The 27040-nt window shown below is 42.0% G+C and overlaps 2 protein-coding genes across 2 annotated transcripts in view; both read left to right on the top strand.

Annotated features, from left to right (window-relative positions):
- The window catches only part of adcy9 (adenylate cyclase 9), a 31658-nt gene extending 8214 nt beyond the window's left edge, over nucleotides 1-23444 (top strand). Inside the window, exons 3-11 of the mRNA XM_031877759.1 lie at nucleotides 12498-12670; nucleotides 15209-15319; nucleotides 15755-16011; nucleotides 16308-16410; nucleotides 17132-17340; nucleotides 17948-18107; nucleotides 18251-18393; nucleotides 18569-18592; nucleotides 18874-23444. Of these exons, the coding sequence (XP_031733619.1) occupies nucleotides 12498-12670; nucleotides 15209-15319; nucleotides 15755-16011; nucleotides 16308-16410; nucleotides 17132-17340; nucleotides 17948-18107; nucleotides 18251-18393; nucleotides 18569-18592; nucleotides 18874-20191 (2498 nt within the window). The 3' untranslated portion in view covers nucleotides 20192-23444. The remainder of the gene's footprint in view (nucleotides 1-12497; nucleotides 12671-15208; nucleotides 15320-15754; nucleotides 16012-16307; nucleotides 16411-17131; nucleotides 17341-17947; nucleotides 18108-18250; nucleotides 18394-18568; nucleotides 18593-18873) is intronic.
- A 1153-nt stretch (nucleotides 23445-24597) lies between these two features.
- Nucleotides 24598-27040, top strand: part of crebbpb (CREB binding lysine acetyltransferase b) — a 32850-nt gene continuing 30407 nt past the window's right edge. The window contains exon 1 of the mRNA XM_031877760.1: nucleotides 24598-25533. Within this exon, the coding sequence (XP_031733620.1) occupies nucleotides 25449-25533 (85 nt within the window). The 5' untranslated portion in view covers nucleotides 24598-25448. The remainder of the gene's footprint in view (nucleotides 25534-27040) is intronic.

Below are 27040 nucleotides of genomic sequence, written 5' to 3'. Positions count from 1 at the left end.
TGGCACTAGAGAGCAGAACCGCGGCAGCGTTGCCTAACCACCATTACATTAAGCCACGATGTATGTGTGTGTGTGCTTGCGCTGTCAGTCAACACTCTGCTGTACTTGACAAAAAGTTAAATGATTTGGCTTTACACCCTAATATATCCACAGCTGTCTTCTCCCCCTGCCAACAAATCAAATACCTGGCATAAATTTCGTCTAGACTCTTGAGTCTAAATCAGTATGCAGAATCAGCATTCAGCCCTTCTGTAGAAAGACAGAGGGGGGTTGATAGTGAAGTAGAGTGGCTTACTACAAGGAGGGGTAGACATGGAGCTAAAGCATGTTTGACCTATGGTGGCAGCTGTTGAGATGGTTTATAAAACCAGTGGTAAATGGAACCCAGGAAACTATTACACAACATACCACGTTCTGTAGCTGCCCTTTCCTCTGAAGGCTGGGAGGGGAAGGTGGCTCTTCAGAGGCTGCCAGGGATCAAACTGCCATACCGCGACCGAGCCTGGCCTGGAACACCTTGGCTCTGCAAGGATAGATTACAGCTGAGAGCGTAATGACGTAATACATCGCTCCGCATTGTACAACATCGCCCTGTGCTGCGTATTATGGTTCAGCACAGCATGGCATTGTAGCCTACAGCAACGCAATCTCATCATTTATCATCGTTGACCTTATCATAATGAGCTTCAGCATCCCAATGACATGCTCTGCAAACATGGGGCCATTATGGCAAGGTTATTTAAGGTCTATAATGTGGTGATTAGCTGGATTTTATAGCTGCAGTCATTTAGGTTATCTGCTTTGTCACACTAAGCAGGATTTAACTACTTGTACTCATCCAGGAGGACTGTGCAGCAAGCGTATTGACCCAGCAAGCAATAATAGATTTGTACTCGGGTGGTGTAATGACTTTCTGGATCAAGAACAGAAAACCAGAGAGCTTGAGTGGCCAAGTGAGCTTTCTATTGAACTGACACTGTTGGTGATTTTTGTCGGAACATCTACGTATCCTGTTGTACTCCACTTAATCCTGACAAGTGTTCAGCAGACCCTACACAACTCCCGGCCCCCCCTATAGGGGACAGCTGTCGTATTGACTCAATGGTGAAGTGTCCTGCCTCTATCTACTCTGACAGAGATGACCCAGGGCGAGGTGGATGACAGCGCCTGATATCAGTGCCTATACCGTCTGTCTGATAAGGAGGCACACATGCGAGCAGCTAACACAGCTGAGCCTTTGACGTAGAGGTGGTATGTGGAGTACGACATGCTACACAACGTGCTGTCTACAGCAAACGCTTTTTTACTTTGTTAGGAAACTTGCCTTTTAAGCGCACAAATCAATATCAATGGCAGAAATGACAAAGTATGATGATCTGATGACTTTGTAGTGGACTTCTTAATCCCCTGATTTTTGTTTTTAAAAGAGTAACGTCATCTATTTTCCCATGTATTTGTGTCTAATTGACAAACGAACAATTTTTGAAATTGGTACAGTATTGAGTCAGTTCGCTACAGACGGCGTCCGCTAAAGTGGCTGCTATGCAATGGCTCGGGGCAATTCCTTACCGACAATGCACAACAGGCTCAGATCGGAATTGTGAGTGTCTCGCAACATTGTGGAAAGGACCCGACAGAGACTTTACCTTCTTGTTATTGTGTCTCACTCGAGGAGAAGTCTTGTTGTGAAATCTCGCGTCACATCCGAATTCTTGGAAACCAGCTAAATATTCAGCCGTGACGATGAAATTTGCGGATCTGTAAAATTAAGTGTCACCAAAATCTTTTAGATGACACTAAGCTACGCTTTCTGTTCTCCAACACAAGAAACTCTGACAACCAGGGGCACTCATCCCTCCAACTAGCACTACACCACCATTGTCTTCCTGCAACAAGTCACATGGCACAACAATAAAAAGCAAAAGGTGAAGAGAAACATGTTTTCTCTCTGTAGGGTCCTTTCCTTGATGTTGCCATACACTTATGACAACAATCTGAGCCTGTCCGTGGCAAAAACAAGAACTTTTGGTGGCCATAAATTGACGGTGAGTATCTCTGTGTTTTCAACCGTTGGTCAGACAAAAAAGAGACACTGGACACCGGGAACTTGTGACATTTACAGTGCAAGTCCTCTTATATTACAATAAAATAATTATAGTATTACTTATTTCTGCTTTCCTCTGAAATTCCCAATTTTTAGTCCCTTGTTCCGCTGCACCTACATTTTTAAAAGAGAATAGAGACTTACCCAAGACCTACTTTTCCACAGAAATTTATTTATTTCCCCCTGGTGAATCCGGTATGGTGAAATGGGAAAATTATGTTCTTTGACTCCACATTTCAGCTGCTCCATTAGCTACCATTAAACTGTTTGGGTAATGGAGTGAAGCCATGCATTGGTTTGTTGTGTGGAGGTAGTCATGTGGCAGATATTTACTGTCTAATTATAATTAGCCCATAACTCACAGAAGTTCTGAGTAGTGGAGGATGGAGGGAGTGTTGATCTGCAGGATCGTATTAATATCTTTGTGTGTTGTTTCTGATTCAAACTACAAAGTGCTAAATAGAGAAAGCTGCTAAATAGAGAACACATGCAAATGTAAATACCGCTAGAATTGGACTCTTTTCATTACATTAGGTGACAAAACTTCAGATATGCTGTTTTGATATGTTTTACTATAATGTAGATTAATGTCCCATAAAGTTCATCCTATTTAGGCCTTTTGTGTGGCTCCAGCTGGCTCACAGTCATAACACCAGCCTCAACACAACACATGAAAGAGGAGATTTCCCATCTGCGGCAACACACGCACACACACACACACACACTCACTTAGGCCTACCCCAGCTATGCACCCTGAGCCCACCAAGGCTAATTGCCATGGCAACAGGCTATTGAAAGGGGCGTGGGTCAGCTGGTAACGAGAGGCTCTTTTTAGATGGAAGGACTGGTGCTCAGACTGGGAAAGAGGGGCCAAATTGAGTGTATTCAACTGAAGCTCTGGCTTTCATATTGAGGCAAAAGCCAAGCGAAGGCTTATTTCTGTGTGAGCCCAGCAGGAATAAGCCGAACACGTGCAGCCACTCTTCACCGCTGCAGCTCTGAAGGACTCCTACACAGATGCAAACTGCACACATTCTGACTCTCAAAGAGATGTAAACCTTGAAAAAGTGAAAGAAATGTATGACAAGGCATCTCTGTGTGTCTTTCTCCTGATGTTTCTATCTTGCTGTATTAGATCTCTACTTGTGCAGTGGGGGTTGAGATGCGCATGGGGCTAAGCTTGCTCTCCTTGCGGTTGTGCAGATGCTCGAGTGATAAATTGCTGTCATGAGTCATTGATGCATCCTTAGTTTTTTTCCTTTGTTATCAAGGGTACAGAAAACGCCAGCACGCCTGCTAACAGACACACAATAGCTTTTACTGACATTGACAGATGGAGCTGAGTCTTAAGGTGACGCACACAATAACCCCCCTCCTACGCACACCCACACATTCACTTGCACAAACTAACTTTATACACTTTGCGTTCCAATACATTAAATTCAAACATTCACTTATACAGCCGCATCCTGTCTGTGTTTTTCAGATGACATTTTTGCATAGACGATGGCTTTAAGTGGTCAAACAACCCTCTCTTGGCTTTTTGTTATCAGACTCAAGATGACACACGCACAGGAACCCCCTCCTACACACACACACACACACACACACTTACACAGACTCACTTTCTGCACTTTGCAATCAAGTACACTAGATGCAAACACCCACACATGCAGCTGTACCCTGTCCGTGTTTGTGGGCTGTAGTGACTTGTTAGTGTGCACAGCGGGAGAGTGTGTGTGTGTGATAAATGCCTGTGTGAATTATGAATGAGAGACGATGACTGGGGAGCCAGTCCATCCTGAAGCCTGCTACTGCACTCACCCTGCACTGTGTGTGTGTGTGTGTTGTACATTAAAAGTGTGTTTTCCCCTATCAATTCCTTCAGTGTATTTTATAGCTGCATGGCTAGGTATTTTATTATCAGCATTGTAAACTGTGAAATGAAGTGTCTCAGGCCAGCTTTAAGAATGAGGAAGCATCTATTTTAAAATACTTTTCCTGTGTTTCTCTGTTTTATTTATGCTGTAAATCAAGAGACTTTTATCTTAAGTTATTTTCTTTGGCTCACTTCTGACCCCCCCTGCACCCTGTCTCCTCTCTTCTTTTATTTACATACCTATAATCTTTTCTGTTCTCATTATCTGCAGCTATTAATCTTTAATCTACTGCAATCCTTCTTGTCCCTTTTATTATTGAAAATAATATAGAATTTAGTTTTGAGGAAGTGAGTGTGTTTGTGGGTGTCGTAGAGCTCAAACAATCCGCCAATTAATCAATTAGTCAAGTAAAAAAAAACGCATGGGATGACAGTTCTGTTTTATTGATTACCAAAACCGGGATGAATAAAACATGCCGACAATTAACTCTTTGTATTTGAGGTTTTTTGGCGATGCCTGGGCCTGTGACCCTGCTTTTGCCTGCTGCCCGGCTCACAATGCACCCAATGGGTCTTGTTCACAAATGAGGGTAAAGTGGAGTGTGAGATAGAGACAAGTGGTCAGAGTAGAGCCACTGCTCCTTTATGGGGTCAGTTGAGATGGTTTGGGTATCTCATCAGGATGCCTCCTGGGAGCCTCCTGTTAGAAGTTGTCCGGACTGGTAAGAGGCCCCGGGGAAGACCCAGAGCAAGTTGGAAAGATTATGTATCTTGTCTGGCCTGGAAAACGCCTTGGGGTCCCACAGGAAGAACTGGAAAATGGATGATTGAAATACTTTGCTTAGCCTGCTGTCCCTTTGAAACAGCCCTTGGATAAGCGGATGAAAATGAATGGATGGACATTTGAGGTGTTGCTTGCTTTTGTCTGTCAGATTGTTTTTTGTGGTTTAGGTTACTAGTGAGAGGCACCTATTAGTTTAGTAGTTTTTTTGACTAGATAATAAAACTGACTAAGCAAAAGGATTATTGAATAATTGATAATAAAAGGTTTCTTACACATATAACTATACTGGGCTTTTTCCAGGCTGATCTCAGAAACATCTTGCATCATTTGGCAGTTCTCTACTGGAATTTCATGTTTCTTATTGGCTGACATCCATTAATACTAATATATCGTCCACAAGGATATATCAGCGGTGCTTTAGGTGTGGCTGGTTCCTGAGCTCCCTGCCTCAGGCTCAACTCCCTCCGTTAGCTTCATTTGGGGACCTCCCTCCTGTGTCCCCTCCAGCTATCAGCTGCTCCTCTATCCAAGTACTTTATAGCCCCAGGAATCCCCCATGCTGTCACGCCTAAAGGCCAATCTCTGACTTACTGCGTATATGTGTGTGTGTGTGCTAAGGGAAATATTCCTGACAGAGGTCATTCCCTATTAATCACTTTCAATCTGTGTCTCTTTGTCTCACTTCTCCTTTCTGCCTCCCTGTCCCCTGTTTTTTTCTTTTGTTTTCGTACCATCCATCTTGCTGCTGTCTCTTTCTGCAACTGTTGAGTCAGAGTGCTGCCTCCACTGTTTTGTAAATGACACCTTCATCAACAAACATTACAGCAATGCTCATCTTAACAGGCTGCATATCAAATTGTTCCCTGACGTCCTTTCTGTGCTTGACCGTGAGATTTAATTTAAAACCTGTCAATTCTGATTTTTAGGTCAACAGTGCAAGCAGTCATCGGCATACATACAAGTTGTGTCTCTGTCTTTGGCAGAATATGATTCAGAGGTTCCTGTGGTGGTCTGATGTTGGGTTATAGTTAGCAACCTTATTTAATTCTCCTGTCATCGGCCTGCTTCAGATAAAGTCCTCGGGGAGTGGCGCGGTGCTCAGCAGAAGATCCAGCACATTTTCTTCGTCAACCCCCTAGTGAAGATGCCATTAGTCAAAATGTTGAGTAAGCAGAGTCTGTGGTACGAGAACAGAAGGCAATGAGTGGATGATGCATGAGAAGGAGGGAGATGTTTGTCTGCGTTGCCTCTTTGCTTTGATAATTTACCCAGAGTCACAAATTCTGTCACTGTTTGACCGATGAGCGAGCGATGCTCATGACTGCAGGTCAATAGCATCTCAGGCCCAGATAATACAGCTTGTGATTAAATTTAACAGAACTTCATACAAAGACCTGCTTGTAAAAGTAATTATCAGCAGAGATTTTAATCAGAATTTTTAATGTCCTGGGCTTGAAGTGAGAGTCCTAGATGCCTAACGCTAAATAAATCATTTAATAAAAAGTAATTGTATTATTTGAAATATGCATTATCACAAAGCTAAATACGTGGCTTTTCTGTTCATAAAAAGTAGATGTTTTCTTATCCTGCCAAAGTATTTAAACTGCAGAGGGGTTCAAATCACCACTATAAAGAATATTTCAACTGAAACTCTTTGAAGCAAATGGAGCAGGAAACAAGTGAACTGGACTGATGTGCTGAATAGCATAAGGAGCCATATGGTCATAATCAAAGAGATGAAAAGTGGGTGGGGGCATTAGCATTCAGTGGAGCATGCATGGGTAAAGGGTTTGACAGAGTAGAGGACAATAGTGTAAAAAAAGATGATGGAAAGTGAGTTTGAGCTTTTAGGATGATGTCAGCCGTAAAGCCTGCGTAGCGATGAGTCAAACACATATCGGCTCAGGCACAAAAGAACAGGGAGGATAGTACGGTGCGGGACAGAGAGAGAGAGAAAGACAGAGAGACAGACAGTACAGTGAGATTGACAATACAGGGAGAAACTACAGGCCACTGAGCAAAGGGTGGACGCGGGGGGGGGGGGGTAAAGATTTTGGAGGGGTGTCAACTGTCTATCTATTGTTCTGCCAGCAGACCATGGCAGCCTGGGAATGTCAAGGATGGAAGGACCAAAGACACAGGATCCAAATTGAGTGCAGAGTGTACACGAGACAGACGCAGCCAAGCGAGAGTTAAAGACTTTGGAGAGATGTCAAGTGTTTCTATTGTCGTTTTTGAGTGAGCCTCGATGGGGCCGGATTGCAGCCAGGAAAAAATACACGAGCCAAACATGGAACTTTTGTTTGTGGTGCCACCCCTGTTTACAGCATTGAGGGACAGAAAGAGGGGAATGATGTTTACAGATGTTACTGATTGCAATGGGAAGAGAGACCTTAGCATGGCTTGTTGTTTGTGTCTCAGTAGAGAAGTGCTGTGACGTAGTTCACAGATAAGAGACGTGTTTTTGTCCTAAACCTGGAAAGCTAATGTGCTGAGAAAGGCCAGGTGGTGTCCAGGACTTGATGTCTCTTTTTATGGCTTATACAACTCATTCCAAGAGCTCACTGTGGGTTATCTCTGGTGTTTGTGAAAAACTGTATTGGTTTAGCTGCGCCTCAAGAGTGAGTTTGACGTGTTCACAGAAGGCACAACTTCAGTTGTATCCAGATAACACCTTGTTTGTCAAATACCAGTGCTCTACTGCAGTAGTTCCCTGCAGTTTGTGCCCCTAAAACAAAGAAAACATACTTACCACCCATCATTATCAATTACAGTAATTTTCTGGATTTTCAATTGTGAATTCATTTAATGACAAAATAACTAGATGAGAGCTTTTTAGGGTAATCTAGTGAATGAAATACTCCAAAAAGGTACCTCATCAAATTGATGCTAAAATCTATTAGACCAAATAAAAAGCAGACCTTAACCGACAATAGCCTGTTTCAACCGGAGATAGAAATATTATATAGATAGAAACAGCAGGTCAAAATCTTTACAGGTTGACAAATCTGTGTTGTTTTACAGTTCTACTATAAATCCATCAGAGGCTTACTTAAATTATACATATTGGGCATTGATACAGTTTGTTGTTGGCTCCATGCCCAGTGTGCTTGTAAGCACACACAATATATTTAAAACAATCAGCATTTAGCTCAGCCTGCTTGTTTATGTACGTAGTAAACTGAGCAAAGTGTGAAACATCCTGTCATCTGTATTATTCATCATACTTCTCTTCTTGACTCAGACGGAGGAGACACTCTGCCCAAATTTAACATTGTGAATAATTCTGCTCATTTTCTTGCATGCCCTTTAATGCTTTAGACATAACAGCTCAGCAGAAGTGTTCAGCTGTAAAAAAGGAAGGTCAGAGATGACAGTGTGAGTCCCTTGATGATTCCTTATGAAAAATGTAGATCGTCTTTCATGCTTTCTGACTGAATGGGTTCACTCATAAACGGCACACAACTCACAGACTCACTCTAGCCTCCACGTCTTTCATCTCTGCTATCTTATCTCTGCCTCCTCTCCTCTGCAAACCATGCCAGGGTAATGAAGTCCGCCTAAACAGCCTGTCATACTGGACAGGTTCCCTTTATGTTCCTGCTGCCCTCTCCCCCCCCCCCCCCCCCCCCGATAGGGACAGCAGGATGTACAGTATATCCCAGGAAGTGGGCGCAGTGGTGGGGGAGGGTGGGGGCTGCTCGCTGGCAATGCCAACTGGCATGGAGAGCTGTCCAGCCGAGCAATGCTAGTTTCTCTGCGCCACCTGCTCCTCTACCCTCCTGCTCCAAAATCTGGCCCTGGAAGGCAAACCTGTCATTATCAGAAGATAAGGCGCATGATATGTTTGTGTTAATGTGTGTGTGTGTGTGTGTGTGTGTGTGTGTGTGTGTGTGTGTGTGCTGATCCAAGCATTTCTGCCTTCTTATTCCCTCACCATTGCCCTCTGTGTTCTGCTGCTTTTAGTAAACCTCCCCAGGACAGCAGCATTGGCTGTTCACTACCATCTTCTTTTTTTTCTTTGATAATTTAGCCTTCCATTCTTTATTCCCTCTTTTTGTGTGTGTGTGTCAATGTAAAGATAGATTGATAGTCTATATTTCTGTCTGTCTGTCTAACTGTCTGTCACAAAGTGACATCAATTATTCCTTGACATATATAGGACACTAAAAGTGTCTCTAGCAGCCAGGCTTTTCGTACCTGGTCTTTTGCATTCCAGCTAGTTGTCCATCGTTCTCGGGCCAGATCGAAGGTTATATTGGTGGTGTGGGAAATGACCACTGCAGTCACAACTTATGTGTTGTCTCCACCTTTTTATCTATGTTTGTTTGGCGCACCCAACCTCTGCACTGAACTCCTCTGAGCATCATGCAAAGAGAGGTTCAGGGGCGGCTGCAGTCCCTGAAGAGTGTGGACGTGCCGTGAGGAGGTGAGAGAGGGAGGAGGTGATGGTGTTATTTGGTTGCAAAGTGCTTTTCTCATGTTGCTCTCCTCTGTCCGGAAACAAAAGGGCCTGGAGAGGGAGATAATATGAGTGGGCTCTAATGGGGAAAGGTTGTCTACTGTTACCTGTCAGATGATAGCACTGGACAGGACACTTCAAATTGCTATAGAGGCTTCCACTAATGATGCTCTTCAATTAGCCCAGGGTCAACAGACATGGAGAGCGGCAAACACACGTACATGTACTTGTATCGCAGATCATCAAGAAGATGTGCACAGACTGACCGATACGTAGTCAGACACACTCAGCTAGAAAGAAACAAGCATGAAGTTTCCTGAACTTTTCCCCTGCCACAAGGTCTTTGGGGCACAGCTGTTCTGATGATGTTGGAACCTGTTGAAGGGGACATTGGGGCCAGCTGCTGGTCAGGCCAGGTTATCAGAGCCACAATTTACTACCCATGACAACAATGTAATTTCATCTACCACAAGGTTGGATTGTTACTATGAGAGATTGTCCCAGAATTGCCAGAAACAAGCGGATAAACATCTGCAGACACTTGAACTCATTTAACCCCCTCATACAAACAAACACGGATAACATGCTGTGCACCTTTGCAAGCCCCTGCAGTCGATTTATCTTGCTCTTCTCTGGCTGTCGGGACTCTCCCTGAAACAAACTGTCCACAAGATGTGATCCATCTAATATACATCCGCATTAACCTCTGAAAGAGATGGCCATGGATTCCTGTCTGTTCTCTGCTTTTGTCTGACAGAAGGGGAGCTCTGAAATGTCTGAAATCAAGCCAGCAACACATTTATTTTGACGTAAGTCAAAGCCAAACATGAGGTGATGGGAGGGTAGACTGCAGCTGATCTCCCGCCCCCTCACTCAACAGCTTGCTGTGGTTTCCTTCAGTTTCAAGAGTTTTATTTATGAGTTTTGACCAATTTTTCCCTTTTTTTGTTCCCCTCTTATCCAGTTTTGTATTCATGTCTGGTATCTTGTTTGTAATTGTCTTTGTGTGTTTTTTTAAAATATTGAGTCATTATTGTTTGATCCACTATCAAATGTTCTGCTCTAGTAATGTGTTGCTGTGTGTATTATCTTGCTTGAAACACTTAATTATCTTTCGCAAGCTGTTACGATATTGGGGAATAGAGGCAGAATGGTTCAGTGATTTCTGTTTAGTCGGATTTGGCTCTGTCCCCGTCATATACAGTTTTATTATTACTCAGCCGGCACCATTGTTTTTACAGCAGATATATGATTTGCATTAATCGTGACTCTAAATATATTAATAAATAATACAGTGTGACTCACATACTTTGGAAGTTTTGTGTTTTAGCCTGAAACAGACATGAGCGTCTTTTTGACTCAAAAAAGAGAATCTTTTAGAAATTGCCGTGAAAGACAAGAGAGCAGTCCCATCAATGCAAATCTCTGCCCACGGTCATGGGGAAAATGAGACATCATTTGACATTTTCTTTGCTGCCCTACATATGTCATTTCAAGATATCTTTACCTGTTTTGCTTTTAGAAAACACTGTGTTGAGGCAAAGACAGAAGACAAAAACAGAAACCAAGAGAAAGGGGGGGGAAAAGCAACCCTGTTGACCCATGAGCAGAAGTCACTGAATGTCCTGGTGGGAGGCAGAGAAGGATTTCATTAGCAAACTAATGAAATCAGTCAACGCAGTGTGTGAGTATTGTGTGTGTGTGTGTGTGTGTGTGTCTATGGATCTCCCTTTAACACACAGTCACACTCACACATTTTCATCTTTAGAGGCAGTCAAAGATTCCTCTTCTTGCGGGCGTGTCATTCTGCATCACTGGTGCAGGGAATTAGTTCTTTGTTACTGCTGTTTACCGCCTTCGCTTCCCATCCCTGAATCCTCATCCATCTGGCTATCGACCCAGCTACAGCGAAGCCGTCCATCCACACCTCTGCTCTGTGCTGTATATGTATTTGACTGGGTGTGTAGGTGATTGGAGGTGCTGTATTTCTTTTTTTATATATATATGTATTTGTATATATGTGTGTGCATATGTATCATTGCAAATGAGAACATGTACCCTCGTGCCACATGTGTGGTCTGTGTGAGTGTGTTAGAGTGCAGCTCCAGGGTTGCTCAGCAGAGGCTCAGCAGTGGGAGGACTGTCTGAAGTACTTAGGGCAAACAATGCTCAGAGCCAGACGCTGCAGCTTCACTGACAGTTGAAATATGTGGATAAGCACATGGTCCCAGGTACTTACCTATGTTGCTGACACACACACATACAAACACACACAGATACCTGTTACTGTGGATGTGGCTTGCCACTGCAGTGTTGCAGACAGATGCGGGAAATATGAAGAGGGGATTCGGTAACAAACACTTAGTCTCAGTTAGTTAGAGTGTAAAAATATGCAAGCTTGTGTATTTCCGTGCGTCCAATGTTGTAAAGCAAGTGAAATATGTTGTGCATATAAGCAGTTAGATCATTTGAAAGACATCTCTCCACATTGCCATGTTTTGTCAGTGTCTTGGGCGAAGTGGTCAATTTTGTTGGCTGGAGGATTGATTTTTGGCTAAAGGTTGCACACAGACACACACACACACCCCTACAGACACAGACACACACACCTTGTAGGACTGATGGAAATGATAACATGTGGGCAGGTGTTCAAATATTTCGCCATGGTCTGTTGTGTTTGAAACTCTTACTGTCTCTCATGAGGACCTCAAATTCATGCATGTGCACATGCATTCTATGGGATACATTTATGAAAGATGAATTATCTCATTACAGAGAAAAATAGATTAATAATGATATATGGGAGGATTTCAGCGCTTCTATAGAGAAATTCTTCCTCAGGCTATGGAGTTGGAGCAGAGAATTAGGTGTGATGAGGGTGCAAAAGAAATGACAATGGCTCTTCTGTCTCATTCTAGAGAAAGAAAAAAATATTGCACAGATGCATCACACATCTTTTCGATGTATACTGTATGTTTATGGAAACAAGAATGAGTCATGTGTGACCTTGTTTTTTTCATCTAGCATATATTGATATTCTCTGCGTCTCCCTCTCTTTATTCTATACTTTCATGCGAGAACCTGCTGACATGATTCACTGGGGAATTCATTGTGCCGGGTACTGAGCCTCTGCTGAATCCTAAAACAACTCCTCAACCACCAAACAGGGATGACTAAACCCAACTCAGGCCTGTTCCAGTTTCATCTGAGAGTAACAACTGATCTGCCACTGACATCTTCCTCTCCCTCTCTGTTTCTGTCCCTCCAGGCCTGAAGACCTACCTGATCTCTGGCAGGAAGGTGGAGCCTCCCTCTCTCTGCAGCTGCTCTCAGTTGGGTTTGGCGGGGCTTGAGCTTGCAGATCGTCGGAGCCCCACTTCCAGGGTGCACACACCTGATGGAGCCCCTGCAGCCTGCAGCCTGCCTCCAGAAATTGCTAAGGTAAATGCACACTACCTCTGAGAAAATAATATGAAACATCAGCCATGTTGTTGAGGAAGTGGGATCAGTTTTTTTTTTGCAGTATCAATATTGCCTGAGGCAGAAAACTGAGCTGCAAGTTCTGCTACAGCCTCTTTGATATTCATCTTTTTGCTCTCTGTGTACTTTTGTTTATATGGGTGTATCAGAAGCTTTAATATTTTAATTTTCTTTTTCTTTTTTTGCATGCAAGTAGCTTCCTTTTTGTCTTGAGTGGAGGAAATGAAAGACATTCGTCTTTCACCCCTGTCATTACCATGCATCTGAATCGTTAAGATCATAAAAGGCAGGGTTGGTAATCTTCATCAAATCTTTTTGCGTGCTATTTGTGTTAAAATTCTCACTACATCCCGACAGCAATGAATCAAATGCCTCGACAAAAAAAAGAAAAGAATTGGGTAACTGTGGCTATCGCAGGACTGTAATAAGCCCGTTCAATCATTTGATTCGGTCCAAATGTAATAATTGGACGAGCTACCTGCTTGCATGCCTGCTTGCGAGCAGTCTATCCATGCACAGTCTTCCTCAAACTGCTCGCTTGTTTTTCTTTTACTTTCATTGTAAATGAGTTGTCAACATTGGTCTGGGGTTTTTCAGTCGGATCATTATAAAAATCTAGTGTACTCTTGCTAGTAATTACATGGTCTTCAACCTTGGGTACCCTGCATGGGTAGAACATCTTTGTTTATTTCTCTCTTCACTTTTGGTGCGTCTGTTTGCATGCATCCACACATGCCTACATTAGTGTAGTGCCTCAGTCCTCATTAAATCCGTATTATAAGAATCTAAGAACAAAACAATGAGATCTTACTGATTCATTTGATTAATTAGGCAATGAAAAGCGCTGTTCTCCCCAGCAGGCAGTCTATATATTAACTGAACCATCATCATGCTCTGCTCATCAATCTGGAAAATATCCATCCACTGTGTCCTCCTTAACTCTGCCTTCAAGGGAAATGTCTGATTTGCTTCCAAATCATACCACGAGGTCATGGACTCACAGAAACTGTGCAACACATTATTCCCTTATAATTACCCTCAGAACTCTGCACCGCTGTGCCTTAAATTCACCCCAATTAGTCCTCATTTCACTGTACACATGTGCACCCCATTATCCCTGCACAGATCTTTCAGATCTCTGCCAGGCCAGGTGGTGGAGGGAGGGATACTTGTGGGAGCAGTGGGGGTCCTCAGTATGGTGATGAGCTCAAGCAGGGAGATGGGAGGTCCTTCTTCTCAATTCTTTCTGCCTTCATCTGACGACTCCTCCATTTACAGCTTTTCATCTTCAAGCGTGGCTCTCACTTATATACAGATATGGCTCACACTGAAGATCACACTCTTAAAAATCTTCAAAAAGGCTTAATAACTTTTAAATTTGTGAAAGGATTCATAGGGCAGGTGTGGTAATCCATGTTTGCACAATTAATGTAGCATGCAGAGTGTATTGCGACCGAGACAAGACCAAGACTTTAAGGGGTCAAGACCAAGTCAAGACCAGGACCAAAACCAGTGCGAGTCCCATACCTCATGACAACTTCAGATAAAATGTAAAACATGCAAACCATAGGCACTTCTCAAATTGATCTGAAAGATCCACATTCCCATAAAAACGTATGAAGATTCTCTTCATGCACTTCTTTTATTTTCATATATATTTTATATATGTGTGTGTATCAGTGTACATTAACACATTATTGATAAAATAATCAAAGGGAATTTTAGAGGTGAATTTTATTTGTGGGGGTTTTCTTTTGTTTTCCATGAGAAATCACAGTATGAATAAATCAGACAATGTACAGGCAAGTTAATGATATCCACACAGTCGTGGGCCTTGACCGGTCTTGAAATAAAATCCTGAGTCCTCCTTGTCCGAGAGCGAAACAAGACAGAGTAAAAATGTGGCCCATTCCGAGACTGAGACCTTCAAAAAGTGGTCTTAAGAGCGGCCTCTGGTACTAAAACACTGGTGTGTGTGTGTATTGGCTTCTCAATATTTCACAGTGCCTTGCACATGTCGGTGACATTCATAGCACAGTTTAACTGTCACACAAATCTCTTTCTGATACACACACACTTTCCATTCTGTTTGAAGAAGATGAGTTGGATGAAAATAAAGACCTTGAGTCTGTGTAGACTTCTTCATCGTCTCTTGTTTACTTCATTTCTTTATCTGTCTTTCAGTAGCTACTGCCGCTCTTGTTAGCATTGTCATCGCTGGAATAAGTAATGTTGAGCTAATACAGATTTGTAAGATGATAGTAAGTCTCGTCAAAGCATCCTTAGTTTGCGTATGACAAGTTTTCTGATGAATGTTTTTTTGTCGTCTCTCTTTTGTAATTTTGTCGTCCCTCAAGCATCTCGGACTCGATCTCTGCCATCATTTCATGTTTTTCTCTCCTTACATGCTTTCTTTGATCTGTATCTCTCAATGTATTAATTATCTTTCTTCGTTCCTGCCCCCATACGTTTCACGCCCCAACCTCTACCTCCCTACAGTCTCCTTGTATATCCTGCAGTGTGGTACTGATACCAGGGGAGGATCAGGTTCTGGAGGAAGCAGCTGTGCACAATGGCTGCCCTGACGACCACAAGACCATCATTAACAAGGTTAGTCTGTTGTTGTTACCTTCACCAAAATGATAATACTCTAAACTCTTTATCTAAGATGCTGTTTGACTTTTCACAGTTCGAACAACAGTTTGGCACTATTGATGTATGTCCAGTGTAGTATATTTTATGTAGTTATTTGCCATCACTTACCTATCAAATACTGGGGCATTGTGAACCAATTCTACATTTACTCTTGCCCAGCAGCAAAACGATGGACTTAAAACTAGTTCAAAGAAATAGAACTCATGAGTCCCAGATAAAGTGTGTCACACACATGCATTGGTGTAACTGTAGCACACTCTTTAGCTTTATATTTCATATTTAGACTACTTCTTATCAGTGTTGACCCTGTTTCCAAAGCAAAAATCCATTACCCATGTTTTTTTTGGGGGGAAAGTCAGGTTATCTCTCCCCCGTCTTTTTCACCTTTAGGACATTCCAAATCTGAAGTGTTCCCCAGCTGTTTCTGCAGGGCGCAGCCCCAAAACCCTAAACGGCCTGCTCAGTCCTCAGCTGGAAGCCTTAAACAACAGCCAGACGTCCCTATGTGAGATGCTGCAGGAGAAGGAGAAGAAGACGTGGAGCGGAGGAGCCATGGGCATGGACCATTCAGTGCTCATCCCGCTACGCTCCAAGAACTTCAGGGAGAGGAGCGATGCTCACTTTGTGGATGTTATTAAAGAAGACAGGTTGGATCCCGCTGCTTACTGATGTTATCATCCAGAATTTAACTCATGTTACAATGAAGTTAAACATATTTGATATTATTGGGGCGGCCTAGATTAGGCTGTAGAGCCCGGCTTTTGAATGACCTAAAAATACATACAATAAACAAATCTTGCGACATTTAAATGTACATTCGACGATCAGGAAGTCAATCTTGATTTTCAATGTCAATTTTCCAGAACATTTTAAGTAAGTTGATTGTAATGTATAAAATCTAGGATGAACATATTATACTGACTTTCCTCTCTGCCTGTTACAGCCTTATGAAGGACTATTTCTACAGACCTCCCATAAACAAGCTGAGCCTCACCTTCCTGGAGAGGAGCCTGGAGTCTGCTTACCGGATAAGCTACCAGGAGGAGGTGTGTGTGCGTGGTTGTAAGAGCTGTTTTTGTGCATGACATAATGGTGCATGCATGCCTGTGAGTTTAATGCGTGTACATGCATCTGTTTTTATTTTTGACATTATCCTTGAAGCTTAAAGTAGTTGTCTTAAGTCTTACTGTGAGTTTTACAACTGTCAGAAAACCAGTGTGTTTTTGTAATTCCAGTCATCCCAACTCTGCTGTCTCCACCTGCGAGCGTCTACCTGTATTTGTGCATGTCTTTCTGCCTGTTTGTGTTTCTCTGCGAGTCTGTGTATTGTCTGGGAAGCCTGTTAGCACTGCGTTATGACCAGACTGGGCAAGACTGCGGCAAAGAGAAATCACTGCAGGACCTTAAAAGTAGTTTTGTGTTAGTTTGTGATGTCCTCTGCTGGTGTAACCTCAGAAGTGCATCGTCATTCTTCGGGCTGCAACTGTTGCTCCATCAAGTATTCAAGAGTCTGAGTCAGTGACTTGGGAATAGGGATGGATTTCAGTAGACACTTACTTAAGTCATTGAATTATCATTGATTGTTGGTTAATTTATTTCCAAGTCATCCTGAATGGTGAGACTTTTTTGGTCATGCATTTGTGCAGCTGCCGTTTGGTTGGATTTCACTGACTACTCTTTATGAATGCCTTATTTGTATGTTTATTTATATTCTCATATATTTTAATTTTTGCTATGTTTTTCCCTCCCTCTCTCTTTCCCTCCCAGGTGGAAATCCAGACACCAGTGCAGACTTTAGCCAGTCCAACATTCAGTTCTTTCCTCGACATGCTGCTGTGCTGTTCAGTGTTTCTGGCTCTCTCACTGGCCTGTTTCCTTCGACCGCTTGTTTCTCAGCAGAGTTTGTCCACACCAGCACTCATTCTGACAGCTGTAGTCGCCCTGTTGGAGGCTCTGGCTTTGCTGTTTGCTATACGGTGAGATACTGAAAATAAAGTATGAGTCTTAACCTTCAGGCCCATGGGCTAGATCCAGCCTGCGAGACAATATCAGAAGAGATTACTGGAAGATGTATGTTTTGTAAAATAGTGGTGTCTTGTAATCCCATGTGGGATGGAACAGAAGTTTGGCATGACACAGAAATGAAAAAATTAATAATTTGGATTATTAGTTTCCATGATACTCGTGTGGCCATATTGTTGATGGTCATGTGCTTTCTAATGGGGAAATAGAGCGGGTGGTGTGTTTTCAGGCAGTTGGAAAGCGGAGGAAAAAGACGGACAAGGGGAGACGAGGCAGATAAGATGTTGACATGGATACTTATTTGGCTTAAAGGGCAAACTCAGGTAGGGTGTATTAGAAATAAGGGGCCCTGGAGCAAAAATGCCTTTTAAATATATTTGTATTATCTTGATGTACCCACTTTGAATACAAATCAAGGTGTAGACAATCATGTCTGAAATCAGGCTGGGATCCGACAGGGGTTAATCAGGACACTCAAGTATCAGATAAACACTTCATGAATCTCTTATACATCATAATAATCTCTTTATAAATCACATGATATTGTTTCTCCTCTCCCAGTATGGCTTTCTACCTGGACAGTGTGCTTAATTGCACTCGGGTGCTGATGACAGCCATTTCAGGCTGGATAGCGCGTCACTTTATAGGAGCCGTCCTGGTCTCCCTGCCCACTGTGGCTGTCTTCTCTCATGTCGCCTGTGACATGCATCTCTCCATCCAGGTGGATTTGAAGTTTCATATTTTTGGCATAATAGTCTTTTAGTTGTTGGTACAATATGTTAAATTGCTAAAAGTCATTGGAATTTATGTGATAATCTTCTGGGCTATTTTGACTAATGACTCTCTGCCCCACATTTTCCCCAGTTCACCATGTTCATCTGCTGTGCTGTCATCATAGCTATCATTCAGTACTGTAACTTCTGCCAACTCAGCTACTGGATGCGCTCAGTTCTAGCGACTTTGGTGGGACTAGCACTGCTTACCTTGCTCTTCGGCTCCCCCTGCAGGTATGACATACTCAAGAGATAATGAAAGGAAAGATTTGTAAAATGTGATATAATTGAATAATGTGATGACACTGACAACTTACAAGAAAAGAGCACAAGATTATGTTGGATGGTGCTGAATTTCTACATGCACTTGATGCATTAATTAGGAATATTTGTGTTTTATCTCTTCCAGTGTTGCTAAGAGTCTGTTTTTCTGGTAAGTGCAGTGATTATTGTAAGAGTTAGTTCACTTCTTTTTGGTAGATGATTGCTGGTAGTCACTCTTGTGTGTTGTCTGCATGATGCAGAGTTGAATTTTTGGTAAGGTGCATACAACTTTTGCCAAAAGCTTCTGTAATTGTGGTTATTACTTACAGCTATAAAAGCTGCAAATTTATTTTTAAAAAGCTAAATATTTATTTTGTCCTTCAGTTTTACAATTTTCCTGCATTGCTCTCGCTCTCGCTCTCGCTCTCGCTCTCGCTCTCTCTCTACCAGGTCAGATGGCCAGAGCAATAACAGCAGCAGCAATAGCTCCAATGTCATGTCTGACAGCCCAGCAGACCCAAACCCACAGGACCTGCTAGGCCCTGAGGCCTGCGTGGCCTTTTTCCTGGTCCTTCTCCTCATATGGTTCCTTAACCGTGAATTTGAGGTCAGTCACCGCCTGCATTACCACGGCAACGTCGAGGCTGATCAACATCGCATCAAGATCCAGAACATGAGGGACCAGGCTGACTGGCTGCTTCGCAATATCATCCCTATCCATGTGGCCGAGCAGCTGAAGGTCACCCAGAGCTACTCCAAGAACCACGACAATGTGGGTGTAATATTTGCCAGCATTGTTAACTTCAGTGAGTTTTATGAGGAAAGCTACGAGGGAGGCAAGGAGTGCTATCGTGTCCTCAACGAGCTAATTGGAGACTTTGATGAGCTGTTACGGAAGCCTGCCTTCTCAAATATGGAAAAGATCAAGACCATCGGTGCCACGTACATGGCAGCAGCAGGACTCAATGCGCAGCAGTGTGCCGATGCGGCACATCCTCATGCTCACCTCCGCGCTCTTTTCGAATTCGCCCTGGAAATGATGCGTGTGGTAGACGACTTCAACAAGAACATGCTGGGCTTTGGCTTCAAGCTTCGCATTGGATTCAATCACGGGCCTCTTACAGCCGGGGTGATTGGCACCACTAAGCTTCTCTACGATATCTGGGGCGACACAGTCAACATCGCCAGTCGCATGGACACTACAGGTGTGGAGTGCCGTGTCCAGGTCAGCGAGGAGAGCTATTGTGTGCTCAGTGCCATGGATTATGAGTTTGATTACCGTGGCACAGTTAACGTCAAAGGCAAAGGTCAGATGAAGACCTTCCTCTACCCGAAGAGCAGCGACAGTGGCCCTGTGCCTCAGTACCAACTCTCAGTCTCACCAGAGATCCGGGCACAGGTGGATGGTAGCATTGGGCGCTCGCCCACTGATGAAATTGCCAGCATGGTGCCAACAACCAGCATAACTGCAAGCAGTACCAATACTATAGTACCCAGTGCCAGCGCCGGTTCCTCTACTACCACAGGGCTTAACCATGAGAAACAGGTGGACAGCCGTGAAAGACGTCCCTCTACAGAGACCTCTCATGCCAGACGTTCTACGTCTCACCAAGAAGGAGCTCATTCTTCTGCAAATAAACAACTCAGCTCATCCTCAGTCCAGCAAGACACACCCCAAAATTCCACAACAATGTCCCAGAAAGACATCAAGAAGGACAAATGCGATGGTGATTATGACAGCAATGTCGGAGAGTTAACCAGACTTTAAGCATTTGCTACAATGGCGCTTTTATCATAAATCTATCTCTACCCTTTAAGCTCTTGTTCCTGCCGGTTGGCATTCGTAGAATCGCTGTTTATTTGGTCCTACCCAAGGTTAGAATCTGAGAGAAAGACCCACAGGCCTCTTCTCTGCATCAGCAGCTTATTTTTACTGTCCATCTGATTGGCTGATGTTATCAGTGGAGGGATCTAGCTGGACCACAGAGTGAGTGTCAGGCAGCAACACTCAGAGAAAATGGGAAGAAGTGATGGGTCACTCTGAACCTTCTCTTGCCTGCTACAGATCCCATCGTCTCCCATTAACTTACTTGATTATCTGTATACCTTTAATCCTAATTATTTCTTTCATATGTCTTTTAAGTGCCTTTAGAGTAGAATAATGTGTAGACTAAGCCTTTTTTTCAGCAAGGGAAGCATAACAATAAGGGAAAACTGTAAAAAAGCTAACTTTTTGTAAAAACCGCAATGCTTTATTTTACTTTATTTTGTAAAAGATACTTTGCTATGTTATATTCCCTTTTCTCAAAGAGGAGCTCATCTTACACATGGAAAGTGCTACAGCGTGAGGAGAATCACAGTATGTGTTAAGTAAAGGGAAATACGATGTTACGCCAAGATATGTATTAGTAAAATCTGCACTAGTGCGTGTTTCCATGTTCTTCATGAGAACCAGAAAACTCTTCATGAAAGGCACAGCAGAGACTAATCGATGCAGGCTAAGGGCTGGAGGGGCCAAGCTGCGTGTCATACGAGTATATTTGCATGCAAACCGTGTGTGTGTGTGTGTGTGTGTGTGTGTGTGTGTGTGTGTGTGTGTGTGTTGTGTGTGTGTGTGTGTGTGGTAACAAAATCACGCAGGCTTTAATAAGGAGACGTCCCTGCGAGTTACTTGACTGACTTGATGAAACTGCAGGATGATGACGAACAGTTTAGGAACGCAGTCGGTAAAACAAATCTTGGTTGCCGATGTGGCGAATTTCTTCTCTGGCCTTGGTTAAGATCTTTGTACTGCCTCAGTACTGAGGCATGATGGTCTCAGCTACATTTAATCAGCATGCTTGCAAAAACAGCATTGTAGACGAGGTTAACTGTGACTAATGTTTGTGCCCTCCCCGTGATCCTGGTTCTTATGGGAATGCAGGCTGTGTTAAGTGTTGATGAGTATTTCAATGGACGCTACAAGGCACTGCTGTACCTGTAGATTGTCTTGACTGTAGATCGATTAGAGAAAACAACTGCCTAGGTTTCGCTTTGAATTTCACTGTGTCTTAGTTGATAGAGCTGTTAAGAAATGGATAATCAAAGTGGAATGTCCCAAATCAAAACTAAATGTGTTTTATTGTATTTATTGTTACACAAAACTTGAACTGTTTAAGTGAAGCTATCCTCTCCAGTGTTTAGTATTTGAAAGACATTACTAGATGGAATCACCTGGACGCATTCGCTGCTTCGCAATTTTAATGGCATGAAACTTGATGTACTAGCACAGTAAATGCAAAGGCAGTGAAATTTTATACTATAGGTGTTTTATCTTTATTTTATACTTAATTGATTTAATGCTATTATATCATATTACTAAGGATATCAAACTGATTAAACTGTACATCTCTGTTGCTGTTACAGTTTCCCTCTCTCACTGTTTCTTAGCAAAAAGGATTGTGTGCTCAGAGGCAAAAAAGTTTTACCATGAAATCCTCTTAATTGTCTTATTTTGGACGTTTCAGTACCGCAACACCTTAACCTCATGTTGTTGAATTACTGTTTCATAATTCGTACTAAAGCAAACAAGACAAATACTGCAGAAAAACAAGTTTGCCTTTTTTTTAAATCATCAAATCATTTATTCCAACTGCCACATTTAAGGTTACCCTAATGGATCAATATTATTCTATGTGTGCAGATAAGGTTGCTTGTGCCTTTTAACTTATAACTTGAATTTCCTTATCTTTTTTCTCTGTCTGCTCTGAGTTGCTTTAATTTTTATGGACAATAAATATTTCCAAAGGCTCATGGTAAGCAGGAGAATGTTCACTAATGCTTAATTTTGATGGTTGAGGTTTTCTAAGGTCATGAAATTTGAGCAGTGCCTTTTCTTAATGCAAACAATGTAAACATACCAAACATATTCAATATTAGTTGGCCTTAATGAATTTTGTGAATCCCTTGATGTTTGGCCTTCCATTGTGTTCTGTATCTATTGCTCGGATGGAGTTGGGTTGATTTAAATGCAATAAAAAAGTTTGCAAGAACAAATTACCTTTTTTACGCTTATGAGCACACAGCCCTTATACTTGCCCAAAATTAGTGTTTGTTATACTACAATAAAGGGACGTTTATAATAATTATTGTCATTATCCATGGTCAAGTTCTTAATAGAGGTTACGGTACTTGAGTGTCAGATAAAGCATATAAGCTACATTTCTTTTTTCTCCTCCTTGTCCTTGTATTTTTTATGAACTCTGAACATTTGTTTCTGGATTAGTGTTGTATGTGGGACAAACGGTAACACTTAGACAGGTGTGTCAACTAATAGCTTTGATTGCCCCCCCCCCCATGTTTTACTCTAAACGTGAGCTAAAATGTTAAAAGCTAAATTTGGTTTGATTTATCGAGTTGTAAGTGACATTTCTTCTTCGCAGAATGGCACACTGTGAGAATGTGGATGCCAAAGAGTATAATTAACATCTCTTGGAGTTTCTTTGTTAATGTTTCTTCTCCTTAATTTGCAGGTTGTGTTGTGAAGATTCAAGAAATGTCATTCATATATTCAATGATAAAACACATTTGCACAAGACGCTCACTTTTTATGTACAGTATGCCTTTATATTGTATAGTATCTGAGCATTTTCTATTTATACAAGCGCATGTACTAGAGTATTAAACAGTCTAAAGAACTGGGTTATTTTAACAATGTTGGAATAATACTTGTGTGTTCTTGCCTGCACGTGTGTAAAAAAAGTGTTTGTAAAACTGTGTGGTTTTATGTGTTTTGGAAGGGATGCTCCAATCTTATTATTTAAAAAAGTAAGTCACTAATGCTTCAATCAATGCAGACGTCTTGTTTTTCTTAAATTCAATGGGCGAGATACTACCAGATGTCTGCAGGTAGGCAGTGTTTCAGTAGCCTGCTACAGCCAAGTTTGAATGAGTTGTTGCATTCTTTGGTAATGTTTTTGTATATAGCACGCTAATAAGTATGCAAGTGAAGGTTAAAACTGAATAAAGTCAGTTGCTGGGAAATGTTGTCCGGTTGAATTTATAGCCTGTACACTACATCCGGTTCTGCATTTACCCGTGGTGGATTGTATCATGTTCTCAATACTGTTCTGAAGTAACCAACACATTTGAGGTACTTTTACTTGAGTATTTCTTTCATATGCTGTTTTAGACTGTATGCATTTAATACTATACTAATCCATTGCCTTACAGTGCTTTTTAGATTAAGATTTTACATACAAAACATTAGACACATTTATTAAATATAAAACACTGTTATAGATTCAATTACCCAACATAACACAGAGTAGTTTACATTACCTTCACCTCAAATCAGCTACACCATTAAATTAAGCAAACTTTTAAATGCAGAACTTTACCTTCAAATTGAGTATTTTTCCACAGTGGTTGCTACTTTTACCATAGTTGAGGATCAGAATACCTTTTCTACCACTGGTATACTGGTACCCATACAGGGTATTAAGAGAAATGAGAATTACTTGGCGTCTTTTGTTGAGTACATTCACTATGTTTAAATAATGTAACTGCCCAGGAGTATTTATGTATGTTTTTAAATGTTTTAATCAACACTGAACAGTGCTCCTATCCTGACAAAATTATTTGTTTCAATTTCTTAACAGCTGGAGCTGTGCACAGCTGTGAATGGCTTCATCTAACCTTTGCTGTTTAATTTGCACAGACTTACTTATTTATGTACTTACTGTTCTGTATTTATGTACTCAATGTACATAAATACTTGTGGGGAATATGACTGGTAGAGCTGATTAGAAAGTTGTTTTAATAAAATGTATTAGTATTGGGACTTTTACGAAGCACTATGTTATGTAGTTATGGAAGAGGTATTCAAATTGTAAGTGTGTAGAGATATATAGTATTATGATAGATAGGAATACAAATAATTATATAGGAACTGTTGGGATTTAAGTACTTCGTTTCATCGCGAGTGATTTGTGTTTTCCCTAAAGTGACCATTTTCTATTTGCAGTGTTGTTACGTGTTTGTAAAGTTTAAAGCAGTTTAAAACATAGTATATTCAGTTTTTGGGGGGTTATTCCACCCTTAGAGGCTACTTCACGTACGTCCCCATGACGCACGGTTGGGGCACAGGTTTACGTCAGGGCGTCATAGCGCGACACCTCCCCCTCCTCCCCCCACAGTCTAGCTGGGAAGAAAAAAAAAACTTTTTTTTTTTTGTATCGGAGGAATCAACAGCCGCCATCTTGACGCGGCTCAGAATCGGGATTTCGGGGGGAGCATTAATTTTAAAAACCGACCGGAGCTACTCAGACCGGGCTCAAACGGCTTTTTTCTTGCAGAAAATCGAAGTGTTACTCCTTCTGATGAGAATTAATGCAAACATGTGAGGATTACATGCGTATTTATCGTCTCGAAAGGCCACTGTATATTTGATTTCCCTTTTAGCGAGCGCCGATTCTCGCCGTATCTCCGTCCCGAGACGCTGTATTTGCCGGGAGACAGCGACGACAAAAATAATCCACCTCATAGAAAATATTTTTTGAATTTTGCTCTTTTTATTCGAGCCTGAGATAGATTTTATGACTGCTCGTTTCGACTGCGAAAAAAATGATTCTGTACAGACGTGAATCCGGCGATCTGCGGAGAAAAGGATTTGCCTACGCCTTGTGTAATATTTTATGATTGATTTTTATTTATTTTTCTCGAAGCTAAATAATTTTTGGACGTAATTATTGAGGATAATTATGTGGGTGTTGGGTGTTGGATTATCATGGGGTGATCTTCGGCGGCGAAGCGTGGCGCTGTTGCCTTTCTTTTGAAACCTTTTTCTCCAGGCAGCATTTCGCTAGTCTGCCAGTCAAGACGACGAAGAAGAAGAAGAAAAAAAAAACCAAAACCTCCAAGATACATTGCTCCTTTACGCTCAACGTAAAGGAAAAGTTACCAGTTATTACGAGCCACAAGCCCGACCAGGGGGACTGATCCTGCTGTTGTTTTCCTGCATCATCATCCATTCATAACCGAGCAGGATGGCTGACAATCTGCTGGATGTCGGACCCCCCACTGCAAAGCGACCCAAGCTCAATTCACCTCTCTCAGTGTCAGATGGCCCAGGTAAGAAGGACAAGACATGGTGTTACAAATGTGAATTACTGACTCACAGTAAAAGTTATATTTATTATACTTGCACGCTGTTCAATCCTGCTGCACTCACCTTTTAGGAAAAGAGATGCGGCGAAGTAGCCTAAACCGATCCGCCACTTCAGCTGTGCACATATCACAGGAGGAAAACTGTTATATCGAGTCCCTGGCTCGTGGGATTGTCTGATTTAAAACCTGCAGCTGACTAGAAAAATACCACAAATTGCATTAATACTGTCAAAAGTGCGAACTCAATCCCTCTTCATCACATGAGAATTACTCAACAGGGAGAGTGTGCTCCCAAGTTATCAGTCTTCAAGTGTTAACGGCTAAGTTACAAAGCGTAATTGTGCTTTGTAACTCTTTTGTTTCCAACTAAGCAGCACAGAGGAACATGTTGCCTCTGGACTGGACTTGGTGTCCTCCTCAGTGCCTCCTCGACAGTGTAGATGCAGCACAAGCACTTTGAAAGATAATCTCTCACCTCTGGGTCAGTCTGCCACTGAAAGCTCAGTCCTTCCTTCCACCAAATGTTTGACTGACCTGGGTTAAAATGTATCTAATAAACAGGAAGATTTCATGTGTTTCGTACCTACAGCCACAACTTTTCAGCAGCCGTTATAATTGGCTAGCAAATGGGCATCATGGAGCTCATAACGGCTGCCATGTTAAATATTAGAAACTAGTCCTCGGGTCTGCATCTTCACCAGTCCAACCTGCAGTGACATTTTGGAAAGTAAGTTGGGACAGTTGACCTTGTAAAAAAATGATTGTGACATTTTGTGGCCAGGACATTGCGTAATTACATAAAATAGTAGCTGAGGGTATGCCACCCTCTGACATAGAAGTTGTGTGCCTTGGTTATATGTTTTCAACACACACACCCACACTTTTTGCATGTGGTCAGTGGTTGATACAGATATATGAGCATGTACACGATTGTGTTGTGATGAGTGAAGTAGTATTCATAATAGCTTTATTATTTAGAAATCATGTCTAATCAGCATTATACGTCCCCAGCCAATTTTTTTACAGTGGTCATTCTTTTTTTCTAGTTGTCAACTATTACGCAACAGGTGCATTTTTGGAAAACTTCAACTGTAGTATAAACCCTTGTCACCCAAAGACATTTGCTGGCTTTTCAGGAAATTGTTGTGTTTTGTTAATCTGTGAATGAGAAATTAGTCCAGATTAAGCAACACTCTCAGGCATTTGATAGGAATGGAGAACAAAAAGTTTGAACCACTTAACACCTGCCTGCAGATATTACGTTTTTTAAAAATGGCAAGAAACAATGTCAACTGGACAAGAGTCAGACTGATAATACTAATTTAATACACTTGGCACCAGAAATCTCAAACTTTAACAGAACTTTTGGCATCTATTTGTCCGACGAGGACTTATCCTTACAGGAGCTAATTCATTTTACACGGTCGTTTTATGGATAGGGACTTTGAGAAGGGATAACTGCTGATGCTGC

Source organism: Anarrhichthys ocellatus, unplaced genomic scaffold (assembly GCF_004355925.1).
Source record: "Anarrhichthys ocellatus isolate YVR2014 unplaced genomic scaffold, GSC_Weel_1.0 scaffold146, whole genome shotgun sequence".
NCBI lineage: Eukaryota > Metazoa > Chordata > Actinopteri > Perciformes > Anarhichadidae > Anarrhichthys > Anarrhichthys ocellatus.
This window is presented reverse-complemented; position numbering and strand designations above follow the sequence as displayed.